The following is a 24,222-nucleotide window of genomic DNA, read 5'->3' as shown; positions in this document are numbered from 1 at the left end:
CATAATGTGTTTATTTTTGTTTATTTAAAGTGACAAGTAATATGAAATTAATTTCATCAGACAATACATATTTAATTTCCATGGCATGGCAAACATTAATACTAGATTTGTTACTTGTATCTCATTAGAATATAATATACATACTGTGGTGGAGGGACTTACATAGAAATTTTAAATATTTACTAATGAAAGACATAAGACTATTTTGAAGTATTTAAAAGCAAGTCATCCTCCAAAATTAATGATATAGCCCTCCTAACAAGACCCTTTTAAAAAACAAATATATGAGTACTTGGATAACACAGAAAAATGTACAAAATGTTTGAAAATCACAAAATGACATAATAAAGCAGTTTGTCATTGTCAGTAAGAATATTTTGTCACTGTGAACACAACTGTACTGCTGATATTGAAGAATACTGTGTCTCACATATTCCTGTGAAATACCAGCATTGACAGCATCTCCCGTTAAGTGATTTAATTGCCCTGAATCAGTTCAGCAGCTTGATGATGTTATTGCATCATTCACTTCATTTCTGATCATACAAATCAGCTCTTTCTGGTTCACCATATTTATATTTTTGGCCTAGCAATAATTATACTTATGGCAATATAATCACCACCATAAAGAAGCTGCTTTCAGCAGTGAATTTCAATTGAAGGGACTTCTTCAGCACTGACAAATTCAGTCATGGCACATTGCTTAAAGTGTGCTTGAGTACCTGTCACAGCCTTCCATTTCACAAACAATAGCAACCCAACATTTTTTCAAAACTATTTCCCAACAACCAAAATAAAATAATATTTCAGCATTTCTAACATGTCATTACTACCTTTCATGGCAATTGACAACATCGGAGTCATTATTTTTCACTCAATCTTTATATTATGTAAGTGGAGATGCAAGAAATACAAGAGAGTGGGAAAGGTGATAATTCTGAGGAAAAAAATGCCTGGGTCAACATTAATTTGAGAAGCAGCTATGATCCTGCCATGAGATGCTTGTAAAGCATTTCTTTGGTGTTTTACACAATCCATGTTCAGCTGACACATGTATTCCAATTGCCTGTGTTTTGCCCACTTTGAGCCATCCACTAACACACTGGTGAAGTCCACACAACACACTGATCCAAGACTGCATAGTGTGAACACAGCGCACTATTTATACAAAGCAGGTGCACTGCTTTAGTGCACACATAAGACGCACATGGCTGTGTATATGCCTACAAGCAGTGTTTAATTTAGCATCACCCTATTTCAAGTGTTTGAAAATCTTTTTTGTAAACTCCACCTCGCATCCCAAGCTGCTGTTTAGTTATATATAGAATTGTCAGTCACATGCTTCCGTTTAAAGGAGACATCTTCCTCCCTACGACGACCCCACCTTTATCATCCTCCTCCTCCTCCTCCTCCTCCTCAGTAAGCACCTCTAGCCCCTCCCTCACTGGGTCGCCAGTGTCCCCTTTATTCGGTTAACTGCGCTTGCGCATACCGGTCGCGGTTGCCCGGCGGCGGCAGCGGCCGTTCAGAATGTCGAGGGCGCCAGGAGGCGGGGGAGCAGTCCCTCCCTCCGGCGGACGCGCAGCAGCAGCCGCTGCTGCGGGAGGGGAGGAGGCGGCGCCTGTGTCGGCGCTGGAGGTTGTGTCCTTCCTGGGGAAACTCCTGTGCGCAGTCGCGGCACTGAAGGCGGCTCTCTACCTGCTCCGCAGAGTCTGTCTAACCATGGCCTGGAAGTCTGGAGGCGCGAGCCACTCGGAGCTCATCCACAACCTCCGCAGTATGTGTGCGCGCCCGGCTCGGGGGAAGAAAGAAAGGAGTGGGAGGAGGCAGAGGGAGGGGCCAGGGCGCGTGCTGCCCATTCTTGAAACCCGACGCAGGCATGCACTCACCCACCCACCCTTAGCTCCCGACCGTTGCTAGGGAGTGACCGCTAGGATTCCTGTTGGCCCTCCGCGTCGCGCGCTGGGGTTGGGGGTGGGGGGCGCGCGCGGCGGCGGGGGGAGAGGAAGAGAAAAAAGCCAACTGTCACTCGGCGACCTCTGGAGACTTAAAGCGGGGGGTGGGGGGCGGGGTGAACTTTCCCGCTCGCGGCTTCTTTGCGGGGCGAGGATGGCAGGAGCAATTGTACTCGCTGTACTCGCTTGCTAGTCGGGCGTGTCTCTTGCTGCGGGGAAAGCCTGTTTTGAGGGCAGTGTCCGCATAGCTTCGCTGCCAGGCCCGGCGGTGGGAGTAGCTCCCGGAGCCTGCCTCCCCACAAGCCTTGCTTTCTTTGCTCCTCTCGTGGGATTTCTTCTTCGCCGGGCGTTCGGCTCTTCTTTCTATATACAGGTCTAGGGATCTTTAGGGCTGCATGGGCGGTGAAGGCTGCGCATACGTAGTTTCCTGAACTCTGGTCCGCTTGTTAATGCGTGCCTCTTAAAAACGGAAGGGTTCCTGGTGGTATCTCTTTAGGCAGATTTAAGTTTCTAGTCCGTCAGGTTGCCGAGTAAGGAGGAAAAAAAGTGCTTTTCGGAAAGCCTGGCAGTTGGCCTGTCTCTTCTGTCACTTGCTTATTATGCAACGTTTCGTCTCTTAGAGTGAGTCTTATCAGTTATTTTAATGAACTTCGTTGGCTTGAGCTGCCAGCTTGTTGGGAATAAACATGTTGCACGTTGTCCTATAATAAGAAGAGCTAAACAGAATAGGTAATACAACTATAATATAATTTTATCTGGGAGTTCTGTGAACTTCCTTATTGTTCAGGGCATTTTTCAGAGAGAGAGAGAGGGTCATCGGAAGGTGCACATATAAAGTTCCTGGCCTTCCAGATCTGCCTTGAATAAATAGTGTTTTGGTGTAATTCTTTATGAAACATTGAAGTTTATGTTGCCAATTAAGATTCTGGCCCTTCCATTCAGTGGGATATTCAGTACAAATAAATTTGGCGTAATAATATGCATCCTTTTTCATAAAATGGAAAAATATCATTTACAACAAATCTAGTTTGCTCTCTTCATTTGGCTTCCAATCTGGTTGTACTGTCTCATTTGTGAAGATATTGTAAATGAATAGGGTAGAAATGCAGGCAAGTAATGGCAAGAATAGGAGGAAATGATTTGTGTATTATATTTTATCCCATTTCTTAATTTTTAAAAAAAGAGTATAGTGGACTTAAGGTTTATGCAGTATAGTGCTTCAGGTTTGGGACTAGCACTGGGGAAGTCTTAGTCATAGAAACTTTGGGCTATTCATTGTTTCTTGGCCCAGTATAGAAATAATTTAAAAGCCCTATGTTACTAGTCAAATATAAATATTTTACTTTCTAACATATGTAACCTTCTAGATCTCACTCCCTGTCTTTTGAAGTTGGGAAAGGCTATGATACTTTATATTCAAATATCTGCATTTTTCACAATACAGAAGTAGTAGTGGGTATTATTTTATTTTTTACTTTTCCCCTTGGTGCTGCAGGAATAAAAAGCTAAAAGCTCTTTCTGGTATTAATGGGGTTTGCAGTTGCTAAATTGAGCTTAATATTTGCTTCAGTATCTAGTGAAGTATTTGTAGTCCTCGACTTATGACCCCAATTGGGACCAAAATGTTGGTCATTAAACAATGCGATTGCATTTCTAAATGCAATGAGAAATCACTTGACCACATTGCTTAGCAACCACAATCTTCGTTGCTGTTGTTAAGCAAATTTTACCAGTCATTAGCTGAGGACTCACCCCAATCCAAACCATTCTGAGCTTCAGTAAGGTAAGGAACTGCCTCCAATTCCCCCTATCTTTTTATCTTCCCCCCATCCCTGCCCTTTTGACTGTTCTTGTGGGGCAACAAGCAGCTCCAGAGCTGCATAGCCACCCCAGCCGATTGGTTGCCCTCACCATCCTGCGCCCCACCCAGCAGAGCAGTGCAAGTAAGAATGTTAGGCAGTGGGGAAGCCAAAAATGGTTTCACCCAATGGAAAAACTCGGGGTGTGTATGGTGGCTCAGGAAGCCATATGTAACCAGTGTTAATTGGAGAAGCTGAGCCATTGCTGCCTTTTACTTTTTCTTTGCAGCACGAAAAGAATTTGCCCTGGGAAGCATGATGCAGGAGTTCAGTTCAAACCTGAACATGACCTTTTAGGGATGGGTACTTTGCCCTTGGATTGGGAGATAGTGGCAATGTTGGTCTATGGGAGGCTGCATTTGTCTTGCTATCAAGCCCCAGTCACACATTCATTGACTGTGAGGAGCCCATCACTTGAACCCTCTTTGAGGTCTTTCTTCCAAATTGGAGGATTGTATGGCTGTGTGTACATGTGTGTATGTCCGAAGGATGTGGAACTCTGATTCCAGTTTAGTTTGCCTCATTTCTTTGGATCTTCCTTTGGCAGCAGGTTTTTTTAAGAGGGCAACCTAAAGTCTGCAGATGTAGACTAACCATATGGTTGGGGAAGTGGGGATGCTACTACTTTTATCCTTGAAAAACCCAATAGACAAATGAGGGTTGGGAAGAGGAACTCAAAGGCACAGGAAAAAGCAGGTAGCAAAACCAGATCCTAGTTTGAAACAGTTCTGCTGGATCCTTTTCTTGCAATCCCTGGCCAGTTCTGAACTATGGATATAGTCAAGATGGCTTTTGGGTACACTGTAGCTCTGGGGCTACTTGCCACCTGCAAAGCAGAATGCACAGTAGCCAAAAGGGCAGAGATAATAGGGGAGATGGGTGATGGGAATTGCAGCACTCTTGTGATTGTAGGTGTGGGCATTCTACCAATCACCCAAATTTTGATCACGTGACCATGGGGGCGCACTGCAGTGGCTGTAACTTTGATTATGGGTCATAAGTTTGTTCATTGCTTCTGTAACTTTGAATGATCACCAAATAAATGGCCTTATGTCGAGAACCATCTATAAATACGTAAGGTTCTTGGATCAGACTCTAGCATGATAATGGTTTGAATTTTATAAACCCACACTTCTAGTGGTCTGTAAGTTTGCAAGAGTAGTAATGCTATTTTGCAGATTCTCAATGGCATTGTCATCTTTTTAAAACTGATTTAAGTACTTTAAATATATAGACACCCTATGATCAACTGGATTATTGTTTCAGATATATTTTCTTACCAGATTCCTTAATACCTTCAATAAAAATAGAGCTTCTAATGTACTGCCTTCATTGGAAAAGTCCTTCAAAATTCAGGAAGATATTTAGAGAGGCATCTGCCTTGAAAATAGCCAATGTTGAATTGTATAGCACAATCAAACATCAGGAGTTGACCACAAGAAATTTTTATGATATTTTGCATTATGTCATAAAATGTTTAATGATAATTTTATGTTGTAATTTTTTTATTTACCAAATAAAATGTACCAAATTTCAATTCCATCAGAGTCAGAGGTTCTAGGTTCAGGATTTTGGATGTAAGCAGTTTGAGGTATCTTAGTTCAAGAAGTCTTGCCCTACAGTGTACCATTTTGCCCAGTTAAATGTTACAAATACAAAAGTTTTAGTAGTATATAGATTTAAAGGTTATGGACTCTATTAATTTTGAACATATTGGTAGTAATCATATAAATCTTGGAAGTTCTTATACTATAAATACGTAGGCAAACGACTTGAGATATTTTTTAGGAACTGATAATCATTACATAAAATATTTTTTTAACTCCTCTTACCTATTTACATCTCACAAAAGCTTAGGAATGTTTATTAAAACAAACCTAAATAATCCTTTGGTACAAAGTACCAAACTCATAGTAATAACAATGGGTTGGAAGTTCTACTAAAAGTAAAGAACAGTACTGTAATGTGGATCATATGTTACATAGCTATAATCGTTGCAGCATTAATATAAAATTGGTATAATAAATTAATTATTTTAAGGAGAAGCTTAATGCTTTCCTTTCCTTGAGTAGTTTTTAATGTTTATCAACGTTCTGTTTTTTCTCTCCTGAGCAGTTTATGTTGTACATGGCTGCTATTGTACCAAGAAACCAATGGCATAACTTCAGACTCAGTGAAATCTGAGTCCTTGTGTGAGATATGAAACAAATATTATTTGTAGAAGACAGACCATAGCTCAGTTCATATTCATATAGTCCATATTCTTTACAGGCAAAAGTTCTCCATTTCATTCCTTATCATAGTAGCTGTAAAGACTAGATAGCAAAAGTTCTCTGACATGTATTATAGTAAATAACTATAAACTTAATTTCAATATACACCATCTTATGTTTTAAATGTTGGAGAAATCATTATTTCCTAAATAATATGGGTCTATAGTTTATAGGGAGAAGCAAACTTTTATCAATCTTAAATGTGGGAGCCAATTCAAGAGGCAAATCACTGGAACAAATATGAAGATGTATTTTCTAAATAAGACATGCATAGCTATTGTACATAGCCACAAACATATTTTAAAGACCACCTCATGTTGCAACTATATCTGGAATTTTTATAAATTTCCCAAAAAGTAATGATGGGTAGCAACTGGAAAATGTTTCATATCAACAATTGAGTTAGATAGACACCAACATAATTTGATTTTTTCTTCTGTAGTACAGAATATAAATTATATCAGTTGCCGTATATCTTCTTCAATGGGAATGCTGTTGACATTTTTTTAGTGAATGTTGTAATGAGATAATGAGCCATTTATGTATTTGATTTATATCGCCACTCAGCTTATGAAAGCAGCTGTTCTTTGGAAACATATTCTTTGCTGTTCTTTGCTTTTTCTAAACTGAAAAAACAGTGATAACAGATTAGATTTACTTGGCTTGATATTAATAATAATATGTGTTTTCGTATATATATATATTATATCGGTGTATGTAAAAGCAACATTATTTATTTGCATTTTTTTCTCCTTAATGTATTTATTTCATTTCATTATTATTCTATGTATTTGAATTTTGTTTGCTTAATAAAATCATTTTTGTTTTTTGTTTTTTGAGTTGCAGCTGTGTCTGTGTCATTTGCAGCTCTCAGAATCTGAGGGCAATAGAATGCAGACTGAAACATTCTGGAGGCTGAACAGAAAAGCTGAACATATGGAGAAAACAAGAACAAGGAAATCAAATGGGCATCAAAATAGAATAGACTATGCTAGCAAATGGAATGTACTGTATCAGAATGTTATTCTGGTACAATGGGGGCAGGCATTATAGACAGTTTAAGAAGCTAGAATCAACCATTTTTTTAGTTTGTTTTCATTTTTGTAACATCTGTTTTTGTATTTATAGTTATTTGTATATTTGTATATTTTATCGCACAGCTGCTCAGAGTCAGCTGGAACCACAAGATGGGTGGCAAATAAATTTAATAATAATAAATTGTAATGCTGCTGCAGAAATCTAGCAGCAAACTTCTAAATAAAAGTCATTAGATCAAAAGCAAAGAGTTAAAACTAGGAAGATTTATTAAAATGCCTTAAAGAACAAATAAAGCTGCAGGTTGAAAAACTGGCAGGCATTGTTCCTCTAAATCATACATTGTTCAGAGGCCAGACACTCTGATTCCAAAGAACAAATGAAGCCATAGACCGGAAAAACATTTCACCAACTCTTCTGCTCTGTGTTGCTCTGAAAGCAGCTGCAAATCATACTGGGTTTCTGTCAATGTGAGGCCTTCAAATATCAATGGCAGATTGACAACAGCAATGAAAACAGTAACTTCTCAGAGAAGTCTGAGGGCCTCATGTGTTTTGACCATATTATTTTTCCTCATTCCAGAATAAGAGCAAATTAGAGCAAAGGAAGAAGCCAGCCAGCTGAGCTCCCCTCCTCCCTAGTCTTGTAGGAGGAATGTTGATTTCTCTCTCTTTTGTACTTTAATTCATGTTTGTTTGTTTTATGTTTGTTTTATTAGATTTATATACCGCCCTACTCCCGAAGGACTCAGGGCGGTGAACAGGCACAAAATAAAATACATAGATACAAAAGTTAAAAAACATAATTAAAACCAGATTAAATAATTTAGCCCGAGACAATTAAAAATCCCAATAATTTAAAACAGATTAAAATTTTAATTTAAAAGAATTTTAAAATAGGGGAGAAAATTAGGCCAGGCCGGCTTGCTGGAATAGAAGAGGTTTAAGAGCATGGCGGAAAGTGCGCAGATCCGGGATTCTCCGTACCTCTGGGGGGAGCTCGTTCCAGATAGTGGATGCCCCCACATAGAAGGCCCTCCCCCTGGGGGCCGCCAGTCGACATTGTTTAGCTGACGGCACCCGGAGGAGCCCCTCTCTATGAGAGCGTACCGGCCGGTGGGAGGCTGCTTGTGGTAGTAGGCGGTCCCGTAAATAATCGGGTCCTAAGCCATGGAGCGCTCTAAAGGTGGTGACCAAAACTTTGAAGCGCACCCGGAAGACCACCGGGAGCCAGTGCAGCTCGCGCAGGAGAGGTGTCGCACGGGAGCGCCATGTTGCTCCCATAACCACCCGCGCGGCCGCACTCTGTGCCAGTTGGAAGCCTCCGGGTGCTCCTCAAGGGGAGCCCCATGTAGAGAGCGTTACAGTAGTCCAGGCGGGAAGTGACGAGGGCATGAGTGACTGTGTGTAGGGAATCCCGATCCAGAAAGGGACACAACTGGCGAATCAGGCGAACCTGATGAAAAATCCTCCCATATTCATAAATGTTGATGTCATTTGTGAACTGATTTTGAAATATTTGAATGTGAAATATATATATATATATATATATATGTGTGTATGTACAGTATGCACACCAACACATGTTGGTGTTTAAAAAATAGGTAGTTTACTACAGTGGCACAAACTCAAAGGTTCTTCTTGATTCATGATTATTTTATAAAAATTAGTTTCAAAACACCAGAAGTTTCTTTTCTCTATTTTGCACATAAATTGATTTAAAAATAATCAATAGATTTTCTGCTAGCTATATTTTCAAGGGCTATGATTATAAAAATGTAATTTGCCTAAAATCCACCAGAGGCTTTATAAGAATAAATGTATGTGTAAATATATTTTAGCATTTCATATAGTATATAAACTTTGAATGAAGCTGCAATTTTAATAGCATTAATATAATTACATTTTGACTAAAATCTTCTTTTTTCAGAAAACGGAATAATCAAATCGGATAAAGTATTTGAAGTAATGCTTACAACAGACCGAAGCCATTATGCAAAATGCAACCCATATATGGATTCACCTCAGTCAATAGGTATAACCACATATAGTCTGTCAGATTAACTATCTAAATGTTTGATTTTCTTAAAGATTCTGAATCTGAGTCTGCTTTCTGTATGCTTCAAAAATGTATCATGGTTTTAGAAAAAGTGCAAAAAAAGCTAAAATAAGAGAATATACTGTATTTACTACAAGAAATTAGTAATGCGGAAAAACAACTACGGAACATAATAGAAATGTGTGGAAATTAATATTATACTGTAGAAGTGCTGAAATGTATTTTCCAGATAGTACTGGAAATCATTTTTCCAGCCCCCAAATTAATTATTTAGAATTCATGCTTCCAGATGGTTATAAAAATTATATGAGATGCTAGATTTGTCAATGGCATTTAGTCACAATGATCAAATTCAGTCTCTGTTCTGAGGCAATATAGAATATAGAATAGAACAGAATTACAGAGTTGGAGGTCTTCTAGTCCAACTCCCTGAATATTTCTGAATGTGTGGAACATATAGCAAATCATTATCTTCATGTTCTGCTTGTGAATTTTTTTTTCATTCATGAATGTTTTGTCTGTCGCTGTTGGAAGCAAAAAGCTGGAAAAATAAATTCATAATCTAATACTTATCAGAAACCTCTCCCACATTTATTCCTATATATTGATTTCTTTGTGATGCAAAATCTTTGTTCTTGGGTATTCATCTTTTGAAACTAAGGGATGAAAAATGGACTGGATTAATGTATTGCACTTAGCTATAATGTAATTTGTTTGGTTTTGATTTAGTGTATATAAAGCTGTGTGGTATAAAGCTACCACATAGTGGTAACTATGGTTTATAGTACTTGCCCAATGTACAAATGAAGCAGTTGGGAAATCAGTATAGTTAGTATAATTATTCTCTAGCGCTACCTTCTCTTTAATAATCACTTTTTAATTATGATAAAAGTTATAATTTGATAATAATTTGAAGATATTTATATTCCCAACAAAAATGTATGGTTTCAGCTTGGGTTTGCAATACTGAAACAAAAGGAAAAAACTTTCTCAATATTCAGGACCTAGTTCAGGAGCAAAACTGTCAAGACAAGACAGTGGTTGGTTCAGTGAACTTTATAATGTTCGTAATGGGCTTGACCAGCATACCTTAGGAAAAGCCTTTTCCCATACTCATATTCTCCATTGAAGTCTCTGAAGGAGACTTCAGAGGCTATATATGGAGGTTTTTTTTTAAATTAAGAAACAAAAATTAGTGCCTTCTCATACAGAACCAGAAACTTACAGATTTTAAAATATTTTAAGATGATTGCTTCTTCAAAATCAGGTCGTATTGGACAAATCCTTTGTTGCACAAAACGGGAACAGTAGAATAGTTACAGAAAGATTTTTTTCATAACACCAAGAACATATATCATGGAAAAGTGATTAAACGGAGGTATAAACTGTTTTTGCTGTATGAATTAGAATAGTGATTGCATTCCTTCATTGCAATTGTTTCTTTGAATTATTCAACAAGCCTATGCCTGGAGCAGTGATGAAATGTAAAATTTGTTACTGTTCTGTGGGCGTGGCTTGGTGGTGGTGGGGTAATGTGACTGAGTGGGCGTGGCTAATTTTTTTTTAAACTTTTAAAACCATTTTTTCTACAACCTCTTCGGCTGAAGAGGTTGTAAAAAAATGCTTTTAAAAGCCTCTGACGATCCCAGCTGAGTTGCCTGATCGTCAGAGGCTTTTTTTTCTTTTAAAAACATTTTTTCTACAACCTCTTCAGCCGAAGAGGTTGTAAAAAAAATGCTTTTAAAAGCCTCTGAAGATCAGGCAACTCAGCTGGGATCGTCAGAGGCTTTTAAAAGCATTTTTTCTACGATCTCTTCAGCCGAAGAGGTTGTAGAAAAATGCTTTTAAAAACCTCTGACGATCCCAGCTGAGCCATACGATCATCAGAGGCTTTTTGTTTTTTACTTTTAAAAGCATTTTTTTGGCTGAAGAGGTTGTAGAAAAAATGCTTTAAAAAAAAAAGCCTCTGATGATCGCGGGGCTCAGCTGGGCATGGGGGGGGGCAGGGATTTTTGCTACCGGTTCTCCGAACCACCCGCTGCCATCACTACCAGATCAGGCGATCCGGTCCGAACCAGGAGCATTTCACCCCTGGCCTGGAGTCATACATTGTATTAAGTCAAAATGTGATTTGTTTGGCTTAGTAATATATGAATATTGGGATACTATGGCCCAGCCAACTTTTCACTTTAAAAAAAAAAGTTATGTCTTTTAAAAAAAGTCAAAAGTTGGGTGGGCCATAGTACCCCAATATTCATATATTACACTAAGTCAAACAAACCGCATTTTGACTGTTTGTGTGTGTGTATAAAATGTATAAATCCAATATATAAATGAACTTTTATTAGTATTGGCATTTGGTAGTGGTAGATAGTTTATACATAATTTAAATTTCTTTAATGCTACAAACATAAGCTTTCAATGGGGTGACAGGTGAGGGTAAATGACAACACATCATGATGTTTAACAAATGACAAAATGCATAATTGATGCATCAGTTACTATCCAGTTACATAATCATTTGTGTAATAATAATTTGTGTAATGATGTATGTATTATTTTGATATAGTTTGTAATAAAAGCCTAAGAATAGATGCAAATATAGTTATTTTAATTTTAAATAATTGGAAAATGCTAACAAATGGCCTCAGAATTAATTAACTGTTCCATCCAGAAAAGTTGAAGCTGCTTCTGTCTTTGATTTCAAACTTCTGCTAGTTTACATTTCAAGTCAGTTAATTATTATTTTTTACAGAGTTTGATATTTTTTCTGAATGTTGCTGGCTCTTTGCTGTAGAAAGCACATTATTTTTTTATAAATATCAATGCTAGAATTTCTTTTCAGCAGCCTGGATTCTTAGGAAAATTGTGCTAAAATATTATTTTAGTGAAAATAATAGCTAAAATTGTTATTAAATCAATTCAAAAGGTTTAGTTGAAAAAAGGTCTTGATATTTTTTCTTGAGGCAATTTCTAATAAATAATACAATTGCTAAAAATACAAGTATGCTGAAGTGGACATTGTGAATACGTTTAAATAAATAATTAAAATCTGATGGTAATCAAATAGATATAAGACAAGATGAAATGAAAATAACAGCTATGGAAATAGTGTTACATAATTTTTCATTTTAGAAAGTTGAAAAAGAATGTAAGGGAAAGGATGCAGTTGCCAAGAATATCAACATGTTCATGTACATGAAGTCACTAGGAATTGAATTTGATTCTGATACTTTATGAATATTTAGCACAAGAAATATCAGTACATTTCCCAATTCGAGATCATGTTCTCCAATGATACTTGTTTGTTCTTTCTTTCTTACTCATTTAGTTATATGTTAGCTGGCTGAAACACATCTGCTAGCTGAATCTATTTACTTGAATATGTTTGATATTACTCAGAAAATGTTCTTTGCCTTGTAGGATTTCAAGCAACAATCAGTGCTCCACACATGGTAAGTCTTAGGTTTCTAACTACTGCAATTCCATACTTTAAATCTTGCATGCTCATTTTAATTGCCAATGTATTGGTTTTAAAGTAATGAAGGTCTTATGTTAACCTCAAAGATTAATAATTTATTGTTACAGAAGTCTCATGTTATGAGAGAGGATTCATTTAATATTGGAATGCAATGTATGTGTTAATCCTCTAAATTCCACAGATCTATTCATTTCAGCACAAATCAACCCATTTCCAGAATAGCATATTCTTTGTCCTGGTTTGGAAAGCCTTTACAAATGTAGTTAGAGGAGTGTGTCTTCTTCTGTAACCTGCCTACTTCTTTTTCATTATGTCATTCTGTTCTTTATTCACATCTTAATTACCTAAAATTAAAAAGATCTTGGGTGCTTCAAAGCGGACAGCATCTATTGATACCATCCAAAGGGATTGTGCAGTTATTACATAATTCCTCAACAAATTTTCTATTGTTTAATAAAAAGAAAATAGAAAAAGCTGTAGGAATACATTAAATGAGAAAAATAGAAGACGTCATTTGAAACTACTTGTAAAATTACATGAGTGAAACAGATTGACAAAAATATAGCCTAGAAAAATATCTTTTAACATTTCACTAGTACTTTTTTTTTTTTTAATTTGATTTATATGCCGCCCTTCTCCGGAGACTCAGGGCGGTTTACAATGCGTTAAGCAATAGCCTTCATACTTTTGTATATTTTGTAGCATTCCTATGGTTACATGATCAACACCAAGGCAAGAGCCTTGGTGGCGCAGCAGACTAAAGTGCTGTTAAGTAGCACCAGCTGCCTGCAATTACTGCAAGTTCAAATCTCGCCAGGCTCAAGGTTGACTCAGCCTTCCATCCTTTCGAGGTAGGTAAAATGAGGGGGGGCAATAAACTGACTTTGTATAAAAAAGAACACCGCTTAGGGGGGTCCGAAAGCCCTACTAAGCAGGTATATACAAAAGTATGAAGGCTATTGCTTAATGCATTGTAAGCCGCCCTGAGTCTCAGGACAAGGGCGGCATATAAATCGAACCAATAAACAATAAATAAATAAATAAACATTCAGGCACCTGGTGACCAGCCTGCATTTACGATTGTCACAGCATCCTGTGATCACATTCTCCTGCCCTGCACAAACTATCTACTTCAGCTCCCTTCATCTGCCTATCCCCCCCCCCTTCACTTTCCTTTTGGCTGCCCTACACAGCATGGTCCAGATGAAGAGACCACTGTATGCTGCTGCTGCTGCAACCCCCAGCTGGTTGTCTTCTCACCTCCCTGGTTGTCAGGCTCCTTTTTAGGCCTACTCCACTTCAGTAGTGTTAGCCTGCTGCCAGTCAAGAGGGTTCTGCACATGCTGTACATTTCTACCCCACACAAAGAAGTTTGTATACTGCCCTGAACAAAGGAAGGAGCTCTATTAGAAAGGGAAGGTGCTGAACCACAAAGCCTCTGCATCTTACACTTCTGCTGGCCAGGGTGATCTGCCTGCTGGGCAGTGAGGTAATGCCTCCCCCTTGGCTACCTGGCTGCCTTGCCTTGCCTTGCACTATAAGGTTATCTTCTGGAAATATGCTTTATTGATGGTTTTTGTGTTTTAAGCTTTCTTTAGAACATTTTTTCTAGGTCTAGGTTCATTTGGCATTGGTATTTTGCAAGCTTATGGATGAAATGGTACCATGGTACTCATTTGCCAACCTAGCAGTTCGAAAGCACGTAAAAAATGCAAGTAGAAAAATAGGGACCACCTTTGGTGGGAAGGTAACGGTATTCCATGCACCTTTGGCGTTTAGTCATGCCGGCCACATGACCACGGAGACGTCTTTGGACAGCACTGGCTCTTTGGCTTGGAAACAGAGATGAGCACCGCCCCCTAGAGTCGGGAATGACTAGCACATATGTGTGAGGGGAACCTTTACCTTTACTTTATGGATTAAAATTGGGTAGCTCTAGATGGAAAGGGGGAAGGGAATTTTAGAAGTACTCTTTTCTTTCAGTTGATAAACTGTTGGGTATTCAGATTACCCATTTCAGATGTAGTAGTTAAGCCCTGATCTTATATTTGATATATTTTTAAATTGCATTTACTTAATGAATTTTATTAATTTGCCTTGAAATTTTAATGTAAAAACTATGATGATATTTGAGGTATCCATCTGTCTGTTTCAGTTTAAATACTGTTTTCTTTTTAGGATTTAAAAATATGTTTAAATCTTTATAAAAACTGATTTAATGGTGGGTAGAATCAAAGTAAAATAAGGTTTTTTTATTCTTTTTGGTTAGCATGCATATGCTCTAGAACTACTATATGAACAGTTACATGAAGGAGCCAAAGCCCTTGATGTAGGATCTGGAAGTGGTATTCTTACTTCATGCTTTGCCCGGATGGTGAGAAATTTATTTTATCAAATAAATGAAATGTTTTGCTTTTGTTAAACAACAGAGTAATTACTCTGTTTTAATTTTTAGAGTACTTTAGGAAACGATTACAAGGGTTTAGTTTTTTAAATTAAGAATATTCCTTTATACGCATAAAGTGTTTTTGCACTCTGACTAGCTGTACCCAAGTTATGTGGTCTACAAAATATTTCCTTCAAGAAAATGCATAAAACTGGAATAGCTAAAACCAACTAATCAAATAGTATAGCCTTTATTGTCATTGTACATCATGTATACAACGAAATTGGTTAACTTTCAAAAGTTAATCTCACCTAATAGTTTACACTATTTTGAAAGGGAAAAATCTTAAAAAATAAATAGTAAGAATAGTAAGAAATTCCAAGTAATTTATACACTAAAGTAGTATCTAGTGTCTCATTCAAAACATTTCAGAACTAGAAATCAGGCAGGCATTTGGGATGCTGTGCATTGTGAGGCATGCAACATCTGTTCGTCTCCTATGACAGTAATCTCTAGACTTGGAAAGTACAACTAGCAACATTTATTTTTAGTAATAATTTCAAATGTTTAATTCTACCTAGTCTTCTGTTTGTTTTCTAGTAAAAATATAAGAACTGTTTCTTTTATCGATGGAAGCCAATTGGTACCCTTATTACATCGTTTCAGTAGCATCTGTGTGGGGGCAAAGAAAGTTGGCAAGGATATATGTAACTGGCAACATATTTTACCTGTATGAATAATAATCCTTTTGATTTTGTTTCAGGTTGGTGCCAAAGGACAAGTTGTAGGAATTGATCATATCAAAGAATTAGTTGATGACTCAATAAATAACGTCAAAAAGGATGACCCTTTATTGCTGTCTTCAGGAAGAGTGAAACTAATTGGTAAGTACTAGAAAATATTACAATGAAATAAATACAGATTATATTGCATAGTGTAGCATTTAAATTTTGTGTTAATAAATTAGATTACATTCTCTTGTTCTTTGTTTTTTTAATCAACTAAATTTATATAACTGCTTGATCAAAAAGATTCAGGATGGCATACAGATAAAAAAAACCCCGAAACATAGGAATGTTAATAATTTTTTTCAAAAAAAGCAAAAAATGATCACACAAGGCAATTACACAAACCGAAGACAGCCAGAATAATCAGTGAAAATAACACATCCTGACTAAGGGAGAAGGGGAACAACTAGTTTTAAATGCTTGGGGCCATCTGAATTTTGCAGGAAATTTAAGTCAGACATAGCAACAAAAAGAAAACTATGTTTTCCCAAATGACACTATTTAAACAATGGGACCCTGTTCTTTACCATAGACTGGTCAAAGCAGATGATATCTCAAAGATTGTGGAGTTAAACAGCATTTTTTCGAAACGAACTATTAGCAAACAATCATTATGAACTTCTGTGGCCTCCAAATCTGACATATCTCCCAGAGCACTTGAAATCTCTCTTTTTCACAAAGATTTAAAAAGGTTGTTTATTCCTTCTGGTAATGTGAACCAAAACAGACTAGGACTGCAGTTATAGATTGTAAGTTGTATTTATTTATGAAATTTATCCATGTAACATAATCGTGCATTATGTTAGAAATATTTATACTATGCTATTCTCCAACCTTAATCATTTGCACTATGAATTGTAGTTGCTAATACTATCAAAAATTAAATGGCTATTTTTCTTACTACATTTGAAGTTTCATGTCAACTAATTTTGATATTCCATAAAAATGTTTAACTATTTAAGTAGAAATTTAGTGCTTTGACCAATGATATTAAATTCTTTGTCCTATTTTTCTTTCAGTGGGGGATGGAAGATTGGGATATCCAGAAGAAGCTCCATATGATGCTATTCATGTTGGAGCTGCTGCACCTGTTGTACCACAAGCAGTAAGTATGAATGTATGTGAGATAGGTGTACTTTGCACCAAATCTCTTAAGTAAAGAGGGTTAAGAATTTGCTTACACATGATTTAAATATGTTTTAATTGATTTCTTAATAGCATAAATATATTGCAGAGATGGAAGTTTAATTAGATATACTAAGCTTATTAAATCATGTTCCTGGAATTTGAGGCTATAATATGTTTGAGTTTTAAAGAGCTTTTAGCGGCCCCAGCTGAAATTCCATTCATTTTTATATAGGTTCATGAATAAGATGAAGGTTCTACAAGTTGCTTCCTACTTCATTTCCTTTTTAATTTCCCCAAATTTATATTTCAACTATAATGGGGTAAAGAATAGAAAGGGAATTGTTCTTCTAATCTTATTAGGTCTGAAAACCATTTCAGTCAATTTTTCAGTACAGTAATTATTGCAGTAGGTATTATTGTTTTTCAGTTCTATATATTGCAAGACTGTTGCTTTACATTGTGGTATTAATAATATTTTTTAAATTTGTAGCTTATAGATCAATTAAAACCTGGTGGAAGGTTAATATTACCTGTTGGGCCTGCTGGAGGAAACCAGATGCTGGAACAATATGATAAGCTAGAAGATGGCAGTGTCAAAATGAAACCTCTGATGGGAGTGATATATGTGCCTTTAACAGATAAGGAGAAGCAGTGGTCCAGGTGGAAGTGATTTTCAGTTCGACTTTCTTCTTCCACATACTTGCATATACAAGGTGAAACAGTCTTGATTCTTAAGAGGGTAGCTTGCCACTGCATCATTTGTTGTCACTACTGCTTTGTGCTTGATTATGCATTGGAAGTTTTGCATTGCTGCATAACCATGCAGATTTTTTAATGTGCAACATTAAAAGGTAAAAAAAAAATTGCATGGATTGCATGTTATTTCAGTATAATTTATTATTTTTTAAAATTGTGTAGTAAAAGCTAAATAATAATATCCATTGCTTAAAGGTATTCCCTAAATTTAAAGCTCTTTTTCCTTCTTAGGTCTGATTTCAACAGAGAGAATAAAATGTAAAATGGACTTTGATAACCTCAGTAGGTTCAGAAAATAATGAACTCAATTTATTTCCCAGTCATTAAAAAATGAAACACAGTTCAGAAATCTAGAGGAAACAACAGAAATGATACATTCTAATTTCAACTAAGATGGTTTTAGAGAAGCATGTTATGCTTATAAAAACTGCTGAGCCAAATTCTTTATATTAGCATGTATCAAAATTTTTAAGTGTGATTAAATATTGTGTGGTCTTCTTCAAACTGACAGATTGTTCTTCCTTTTTAACTTTTTTTTAATAATTCAGATGATTTGTCCAAGCTTGCTAATTATCCAGTAATACAAAGCAGACATAAGTATAGTCAGCATTAAACACTTGTCAGTTATTAGTTTATAAATAAGTAAACCAGCAATGTCACTTTGTTACTGGCCTAGAAATTATATAATACTGACTTTTTACCAGTTGTAAAGCACCTGTGCTCAATGAATTCTTGAAATGTGTAGCAGTTGAATTTACTACAAATACAGCAATTGTTAATACTAAATGTACTACAGTACATTTTACATGACTCAGAGATCTAAATTCTGTGAAGCTAATTAATCATTATTCTATGCATAAAATATATCCATATCCTGTGCTTGAAGCTACAATCCTTTGACAATAGTGGAAGATGACTAATATGGTATTACATTCCATCCTCATTGATGTGTATTGGTCCTTCCATGCTTTTATATCTAGTGCAGGCTTGTAAGATATTATTTATTTCAAATCTTAGCATTTGCTTAATATATTTTCATAACCAATTACTTCCAAGTATATTTTTCTTATTGTTGCTATAATTAATTTTCTGTATGGTGGGGGAAGGGGGCAAGTCTATATATATCTATTTTAGGTAACACAAGTGCTTCACTTCGTTATAAATAAGTACTGATAACAGATGGTGCTCTCATTCATCCTTCTGCTCTCAGTTGCATATCTGCTTATAATATCACGACTGGTCTTAGACAGGAATAGACATTTTTGAAATATTCTATTGTAACTTGGAACAGTAGCTAATAAGGGAAAATATGGAAAAAAGAGAGCAAATGTCTTTCACTCTAGTAGTTATATGGGAGATTGCTGTCTAATCTCTTATACACAAAATTATTGCTTTATTTTATGGAATTATAAAAGTGGCTTAACTAAAGCTTTTCTGAGTCATGCAATAGAGATACCTCATTTTCATGAAAACTTGAGCCAGAAGCCTTTTAGCCTGTTGAAGACTAACAGAAAGTCCAGGTTTGAAGTTAAGTACCGAAATGTTTATAGATAAGCATCTGGAGATGATTGAATTATAAAAATACTACACCATCCATTAATTCAAATATTGTTTAAAGAACTTGGAAACCAACCAAGTAGAAGAAGATCTCTTTACAGAATATCAGTTTATACTATGGAAGAAAAAAACTATCAACCAAGGTAGTGAAGAAAATAGCTTAGCTTTACTATAATATTTCATGAAAGTATTTCATTATGGCATGGGTAAACTGGTTAGTAGATTGTTTCTTGTCTCTTAATTTCCAGTAACAAACTTCCTGCCATGTATCAGCTCAAAGCTTTGTCAGAAGACCTACTAGGTTTGGATTAGTCCACATATTAATTTCTCTAATATTCTAGTTTGTGGTAGGGAAGCTGATGACATTCAGGTGTTCTGGGCTGTATCTCCCAAAAGGCCAGCTAGAAAAGCCATGGGAAGATACTATGAAAATATAATTGTAGCCCAAAACACACAGATGTTAAGATTGCCTTTACCTGTCCCACTTCGATGGTACATTTCATTAGTCATCAAATAGTTTGGAATAATTTCACAAACTTGAAACATACATTTTTTTATTAGATTCAGCATAAACTTTTAAACATTTTAATTGAACCACAGCAAAGAGAATTGAAATAAAATGTATCTTCTTGTTTTCAGCTTCTGAATTATACATTGCTTGTGCAAAGCAAAACTTAAAACTAATGCATACAGTATGTGGTGACTAAAAAAAACCAATTTGTACAGAATCATGACTACAAGTTACAACCTCAAATTCATAATCCTTCATTCTGCTCTTGTTTTATCTTCCCCTTGTTGTTTTTTCTGTGATAGCATTCGTCATCATTATGTTGCATGTATCCCTGTCTGCCTTTTTTCCTTTTTGTCCTAAAATTGGAATCTGGAATTTCCACATATTACATAATTTATGCTGCCCTTTTCTCTTCATTGCACCTCCATCTGTGTTTATAATAAATGGCTATGAATTATACTTTAGCCATATGAGAACTTTTGATTCATAGCTGAAATTTAAGGGTCCTTGGGAAAGAATCTTATGCAATTTTGAGAAATTAAAATTGTAATTTTATACTCATTTTCCTTGGAGTGAGTATTATCAGATTCAGTGTATTGGATGCAGTCTTTGTTCCCACTTATGAAAAGGTTTTATTTTTCCTTTGGGCATTTGATGCTTTCTGAATTTTTTTTCTAAAATACAATCACAAGTGAATTAAGATGCTTTGGGGAAGAAGATCAGCAAAGGATGTATCTTTTTGTCAGTGATCCATTGCTTCTAGTGGATAAAAGAGTCCTTTCATTTGACAGATCACAAACTCTAGATTAAGCCCTTTGGGATTTACTGCTGAGTAGATTCAGATGTAATTTGTATTATTGTTTCTTTGAATTTTCAATATTATCCCAGACTATTCCTTTTGACAGTGGCAGATTTTGACCACTGACTTTCAGTATTATTTCTAAAGAGAAAATTGCCGTAAATCTATATTATTGTTGAGATTTATATTTTGAGGGAGAGGTATTTTTAAAATGTTAGACTTAAAACTTTTTATTTTGGCAATCTATAGTATCATATGTACTTATCCAATGGTGTCAACTACTCAAAAAATTGTGATCCTAGTTTATGTGAATTTGGGAAAGAGAAAAAAATCTTGGAAGGTGGGTGGTAGGGAATCTGCAGCAAATATAAGTATCTGTCTACTGAGTATAATTTTGTTCTATATGTACTGCAATGGGCATATTTCAAAATTGATTGAGACCTCATGCAAAAGCATGGACAGCATCCTTGCACTTCATTGATAAAAGTTGACGTGATTTTTCAATCTTTTGTAAAACAGTAATAGTTTAGGATTCTGTTTTCTCATCTTTCATGTCCATTCAATTATCTCCTTTGGTTCGGTTTTACATGTGTTAGTCTGCATAAATTTACTGTACTTACAAGTATATGCATTTTGGATTGTGGAATGTATTGGGTGTGTATGCATATGTGTATGTATCAGTTATGCGCGCACATGCACACAAACACGCCTCTCTGTACCAATTGCTTCCGTGGGCTGTTTTATATATTTGGTATTGGGGTCTAAACTGTGTAATCATATATTTAATTTATATTTTGAAAAGTCTTAAAGGCAGCAGTAGTACAAAATCAAGTACAAGTTTTTGGTCACTATTCCATTTTTTATTGTAAATGGTATTTAATCTCTCTTATTATAGAAGCTGCACATCCTTGCTTTAAAATCTTATCAGTAATATAGTTGTTACTTAAACTGGTTTGATACTTTATATTTGAATAAGAAAGCCATTTTCCACATTTCATAATATTTTATCATTGAAATATATGCAGTGTAACTGTCCATGCTTAGAAGCTGTTGTCCTGCCAATAAAGGTGTCTGTAACAGAGGGCAAGTAACATTTCAAATCAGAGGGGCTGCAATTAGAACTAACATTTTCAAAGCAGAAACACTGGGCCGTGTTAATGAATAATTTGACAACCAATCCTATTTAATGTTATTTAAGATATTGGGGGAGTAGTACAAATGATGGGAGAGGGATAACCTTTTTTCTTACTGTTTTCTGATCCTTTTCCATATTAAATCTAATTCATCTTATAATAGTTTTCATTTGTGTAGGCAAAATCCAGTTTCTCTAGAGGGAAATACTTTTATCAAAATTCTGCAATAACATTTTGAACTCAGATTTCCCATTATGCAGCCTTTTGCACAGGTATCGAGTAATAGTTGCAAGTGAATCTCTACTGTAAATGGTCTGCAGATAGCTACAACATTCATGTCTTCAGAAAAACAAAGGTAGCCACGTAATTTTTTTAATTGATGGCATTTTTACTGACATTTCCATGAAGTATATGAAGGGATAGGGAGTATTTCATTTAAAAATCATATTTTGCTTTGTTTAATGTGACTATTATGTTGATGCTGACCATTTGGTTCGGTATGTGAATCTTAAGTTTTCAGCAGTATCTGAAAGTGAGCTGAATTTTAAGAAATATATGTGAAAACTAGACTTAAAATTTTTTCTTTCAATTTTGCAGGGATGAAATATAAAAGCTACAACATCTGATCCAAACATAGTGTTAACAGTGGACTGCTCATCTCCAATTCTTAAAAGCTTTTTCCAAACCAACAGCATTGCGGCTTGTTTTGGACCGTGTTACACTGTTATCAGCATGGAAAAGTGGTTTTGTTTTGTTTTTTTTAATTTTGTAGAGGTTTAATGCGAGTTTGATAATGGACTGATGGAAAAAAATTAAACCTGGGCAAATTGTTTCGTTTTAATATGCCCTTAATTTCATATGTTAGTGATATATGTCTGCAGATAAGCAGATGTATCTGCAATTTATCTCCTTTTATTTTTCAATTTGGAAACTTTCTAACCATTTCAGCTCCAGTGCTTGTTCATCAAACTGCTTACCTGCACTTTCTTATGCTATCTGCACACTTAAGATTTGTGTTCAGCTGATTCCTAGATCCTACTAAAATGAGATGAATTTCTTCAAAGCTATCAACGTGGTATTTATAGACTAGCATGTAGCATATACAATCAGCAGCTTTTCTTCTCATACAGGAAATCAGACATGTATATACACTTGGAAGCATCAACAAGGATAACATTTATTTTATGTTGCTGTTCAGGATGGACATAACTAACATAGTTCCCTTCCTTTCCTTGTAGCATAGCTAAGAAATTCATAGCTGAGTATTATTTCTAGCTGATTTACAGACTTGAAGTATCTGAGTGTAATATAACAATTACTGTGTAAGTTATGTCCTAATCATTGAACAGTTCACAGTGCTGCTTTGCCAAATAAAATCAAAAGCAAAAAGGTGTGGCAAATAATGTTTTCAATAGAGATATCTTGGGTAGTTGAGAGGTTACTAAAATGTTTCTATCAATAGTTCACTTTCCCCAATATAGAAGTTTTCCTCCAGGGTACTCATCTTGCATTGGAAAAACTGTACTGATCAACCAGCTTCAGAGTTTCTGCAATGTCCCAGAAAACATCTACAAATATTACAAAGAATAAATAATCCAACCCCACCAACTTTTAATAGATACTGGGATAGAAGTGTGTGTTTTATATTCAACTGTTATCCATATGATAGCAATGTCAATTACATTGAGGAATAAGCCTACACATTTCTATAACAATTTCTGAAGATTTTTGTCTATTAAGTTAAGTGAAAAATGAGTATACACACTTATCATACAAGGCAAGCCCAATGATTCTGATTTTAAAAAGCAATTCAAGTTTAAGCCATCTTCATAGTCATTTGAAAACTATGTGAATACACCAAAATGTTAATACTATATCACTGCTGATCTAATTGGGAAGCCATTTTAGTGTATTGCTTTGGACAAATTAATTTATTTGGGATTTGACTAGAATAACTTTGAGAAAAAGGAAGCCTTTTTAAAAAAAACCTTAACCTCAAATCTTCTGAAAGAGATGCAAATTCTGCTCTTTCCCTAACTGAATAAAAAAAACGTATTCTCCCTCATTTTCATTATCATCAATTAGAGTGACAAAGATATATTTTATTTAAATAACCCAATTACCTTCTATAAATAGTTTCATACATTTAATTTACCATAGTTGTTTAACAGTTGATTTGTTGTCAATGACTGTAATTTATGAAGCCATGTAACATTTATAGACATATACGGTAGTAAAAAGTAACCTGAAATACTTTGGGTGTAGCATCCATTATTTAATTTTCTAGAACTACTCCTGCATATAATAAATTAATTCTAAATAAATAAATATTTGATAATTATAGAGGAGTCAGCTTTAAAATATTACTTGAATTATTGAAATCATGACTTCATATGGCCTTTATAAAACATGAGCTAATGCAGGTTTGGGGAAATAGCTAGGTATAAGCATTATAAAGATTTTAAATTTAAAACAGTTCATGTTGTTACACAGTTCTGGGAAG

General features: G+C 35.5%; 1 protein-coding gene across 1 annotated transcript; it reads left to right on the top strand.

Annotated features, from left to right (window-relative positions):
- The first annotated feature begins 1,504 nt into the window (after positions 1-1,504).
- PCMT1 (protein-L-isoaspartate (D-aspartate) O-methyltransferase) lies at positions 1,505-23,972 on the top strand. The gene is made up of 8 exons (XM_070932649.1): positions 1,505-1,777; positions 9,052-9,156; positions 12,604-12,635; positions 14,931-15,035; positions 15,811-15,931; positions 16,855-16,940; positions 17,454-17,676; positions 22,317-23,972. Exons 1-7 carry the CDS (start codon positions 1,531-1,533, stop codon positions 17,631-17,633), a joined length of 876 nt encoding a protein of 291 aa, XP_070788750.1. The 5' UTR covers positions 1,505-1,530; the 3' UTR covers positions 17,634-17,676; positions 22,317-23,972.
- Positions 23,973-24,222: the final 250 nt, after the last annotated feature.

This window comes from Pituophis catenifer, unplaced genomic scaffold (genome assembly GCF_029215685.1).
Source record: "Pituophis catenifer annectens isolate HBS135680 unplaced genomic scaffold, rPitCat1.0.hap2 SCAF_1, whole genome shotgun sequence".
Classification (NCBI taxonomy): domain Eukaryota; kingdom Metazoa; phylum Chordata; class Lepidosauria; order Squamata; family Colubridae; genus Pituophis; species Pituophis catenifer.
The sequence above is the reverse complement of the archived record's forward strand: the minus strand, read 5'-3'. Positions and strand labels throughout refer to the sequence as shown.